This window comes from Formica exsecta, unplaced genomic scaffold (assembly GCF_003651465.1).
Source record: "Formica exsecta isolate Colony F162 unplaced genomic scaffold, ASM365146v1 scaffold132, whole genome shotgun sequence".
In the NCBI taxonomy this organism is placed as follows: Eukaryota; Metazoa; Arthropoda; class Insecta; order Hymenoptera; family Formicidae; genus Formica; species Formica exsecta.
The window spans coordinates 47,620-51,183 of NW_021848653.1; the positions used below are offsets into that span (position 1 = coordinate 47,620).

A 3,564-nucleotide genomic window follows, 5' to 3' on the forward strand; every position below is an offset into this window, starting at 1 on the left:
GACCATCTCACAACGGTCGGCCAAGGAGCTCAACACGACAACGGAAGCGCTCAATGCCTTGGAGTCTCTCGGAGCTCCTGTTCAACACTGGGACCATCTCTTGGTCCACCTCATCGTCCAGCGACTCGACCCAAGCACTCGAGAGGACCATAGGGGAGTCACGGTCAACTGCCCAACGTTGCTTGCAGCGAACACTACGGCGCCTCTCAACGGACTCTATCTATCATAATCTGTACTCATCATTCATTCTGGAGTACGAAGAGCTCCAGCACATGGTCAGGGTCCCCCCTTCCTCTCCAGAGCCATCACCGGTGTTCTACCTCCCTCACCATGGAGTTCTCAAGGATGACAGCATTACCACAAAACTACGAGTGGTGTTTAACGGATCCAGCCTCACCAGTACGGGATCTTCTCTCAACGATATTCTGCACACGGGTGCAAAACTCCAAGCAGACATCTCAGATATCTTACTCTGGGTGCGACGACACCGGTACATCTTTATCACTGATATCACCAAAATGTTCCGCCAAATTCAAGTTCATCCGGACGATTGGGATCTCCAACGGATCCTCTGGGTAGATGATCAGCTCAACATCATTCCGTACCAACTCACGACCCGATCAGCTCCCTTCTCGGCTGTTCGCGTCCTCCTCCAACTAGTTGAAGACGAAGGTAGGAACTACCCCCTGGCGGTCTCTCCTCTTCTCAAGGGCAGGTATGTTGACGACATCTGTGGAGGTGCCGATACTCTCCCAGAGCTGACTTCCATCGCTCACCAACTAGTGAACCTCTGCAAGGCGGGCGGCTTTCCTCTGGCGAAGTGGCAGAGCAATCATCCTGAACTACTCCAGGCTCTTCCTACGGACATCACCGCCGCGACGCCGCACTCGTTTGATGACGCTCAAGGCAAAATTTTGGGACTCACATGGCATCCTCACTCTGATCAGTTCGTCTTCTCGTGCAAGGCCTCCAACCGGCCCGTTATCACCAAACGGACTATACTCTCAGAAGTAGCGCAAATATTTGATCCTCTGGGATTCCTATCTCCGGTAATCATCAGAGCTAAGGTGCTCATCCAGGAACTGTGGCTAGAAAAGGTCGGCTGGGATGACTGCCTCTCGCCGCAACTTCGACATCGGTGGACGCACTTACGTTCAGAGCTGTCTGACCTGACTTCCATCACGATTCCTCGGTGGCTGTCTCTCACGCCGTCAACCATGGTCGAGCTTCATGGATTCTCGGATGCTTCGCAACTCGCCATGGCGGCTGCGGTTTATATCAAGGTCATTTCTCATCCAACGGAGCCAATCATCACGCTAGTGTGCGCCAAAACCAAGGTCGCACCTCTCAAAAGGCTCACCATTCCCCGACTGGAACTCACGGCAGCGGTTCTACTCTCTCGTCTCATCAGCTATGTTCAACGAACACTAGAACTCGCGGAGATACCAATCTACTTGTGGACGGACTCTTCGGTATCGCTCACCTGGATAAACAGTCATCCCTCTCGCTGGAAAGACTTTGTTCGTAATCGAGTAGCGGCAATTCAAGAACGCGTACCTCAAGGACATTGGCGGTTTATTCCCGGCAAGGAGAACCCAGCCGACTGTGCTTCTCGCGGCCTCTCTTCCGCTCAACTCTCTCGGCATCATCTTTGGTGGAATGGTCCCTCATGGTTAGCACAGCCTCCTCAACATTGGCCAAGCATGGCATCTCAGCCGGATTCGGCGGCGACTCTTGAGGAACGGCCCGGTCTTCTTCTCACCTCCTCAACGGCAAAGCAACACCACCTCTGGGAACTCCTCTATCGTTACTCATCACTCATACGGCTTCTTCGGATCACTGCTCTCTGTCAACGGTGTTGCGCGATCCTCAAAGGTATACCACAGTCCTCTCTGGCCACCCCCCTCACACCTGCAGACCTCGAAAGTTCACGACTATATTGGATTCGGTCAGTCCAATTGGCTTACTTCTCATCTGAACTGACAATAATCTCAAGCGGACCACACTTGTCAAGGTCTCATCCTCTCGCCAAGTTTACGGCCTTCATCGATCATTCGGGCATCCTCAGAGTCGGAGGCCGACTCAGACAGTCTCAATTGGACCCTGAATGCAAGCACCCAGCCATCTTGCCACGGGATTCATATCTGTCTCAACTCATTATATCGGACGCTCATCTAAGGACTCTTCACGGCGGAACTCAGGTAACCTTGACATATCTTCGCCAGGCTTACTGGATCGTTGGTGGCCGAGCCCCAGTAAGATCTCACATTCTCCGCTGCGTTCGGTGTGCTCGACAACGTGGCGTAAGGGCACAGCAACTCATGGGTCAACTGCCATCATCTCGCATTTCGCCATCTCGTCCTTTCCTCAACACAGGGGTTGATTACGCCGGCCCTCTCACTCTCAAAACTTGACGAGGACGAGAGGCTAAGTGTCACAAAGGCTGGTTAGCCATCTTTGTTTGCTTCTCAACGTCGGCGGTTCATCTGGAGGCAGTGACAGACTACTCTACAGAGGGGTTCATCGCAGCATATCGGCGGTTAACGGGACGGCGAGGTATCTGCCAAACTCTATTTAGCGACTGTGGAACCAATTTTCTCGGGGCAGATACATCTCTTAGGCGGTTATTCAACGCCGGATCAAAGGAATTCTCGGAACTCGCTCAGCTACTAACTCATGACGGCACCACTTGGGTCTTTAATCCCCCGGCAGCCCCCCACTTCGGCGGTAAATGGGAGGCCGCAGTCAAATCGGTCAAGCATCACCTACGACGGACTATAGGCGAGACTGCCCTAACCTATGAAGAACTTACAACTCTTCTGGTCCAAATCGAGGCAGTCCTCAACTCTAGACCATTGTGCCCACTGTCAGATGACCCGGAAGACCTGGCAACTCTCACTCCCGGGCATTTCATCATCGGAGCAGCGCCAACAACAATTCCTGAGCCATCTCTCACCTCAGTGCCTCTCACAAGGCTGTCTCGGTGGCAGCTCATTCAGCAGCAACTCCAACACTTCTGGTCGCGTTGGTCAGCTGAATGTCTTCAACGTCAGCTCGCAATATCAAAATGGCATCATCCCTCCACGCAAATCAAGGTCGGCTCTCTTGTACTTCTCACGGATGAGAGATTCCCTCCATCAAAATGGCCTCTTGCTCGGGTCACACAACTTCATCTTGGTTCGGACGGTCTATGCAGAGTGGTCACCCTCAAGACGGCCACCACAGAACTCAAGCGGCCTATCACCAAGTTAGCAGTGCTTCCGATGACACCAGATCAACCCTCACTCACAAGGCAATCAACTACTGATCCGGCCTCACCATCATCAAGATCATAATTCTTCAACGCTGTTGTAGAAGGCGGGCGGAATGTTCAGGAAATATCGCTCCCTTTTCTCAATCTTTGCACCGGCATCTCACTTACTCTAGTCCTTCTCTCTAGCATTCTCTCTCTCTTCCTTTTTCCTCTTGTACGCGGCCGTGACCCAATCCCGCAGCCTGTCCTATCAATCTAACTAGTCTCGCGCAATGTTATCACCCAATCAAAAGCACGCTCTCAGGACCTTA

At 52.6% G+C, this 3,564-nt stretch overlaps 1 protein-coding gene across 1 annotated transcript; it reads left to right on the forward strand.

The window, feature by feature from the left end:
- The first annotated feature begins 272 nt into the window (after positions 1 to 272).
- LOC115245812 lies at positions 273 to 3,335 on the forward strand. Its single transcript, XM_029824295.1, has 2 exons — positions 273 to 2,255; positions 2,646 to 3,335. The coding sequence occupies exons 1-2, from the start codon at positions 273 to 275 to the stop codon at positions 3,333 to 3,335; spliced, it is 2,673 nt and encodes an 890-aa protein (XP_029680155.1).
- Positions 3,336 to 3,564: the final 229 nt, after the last annotated feature.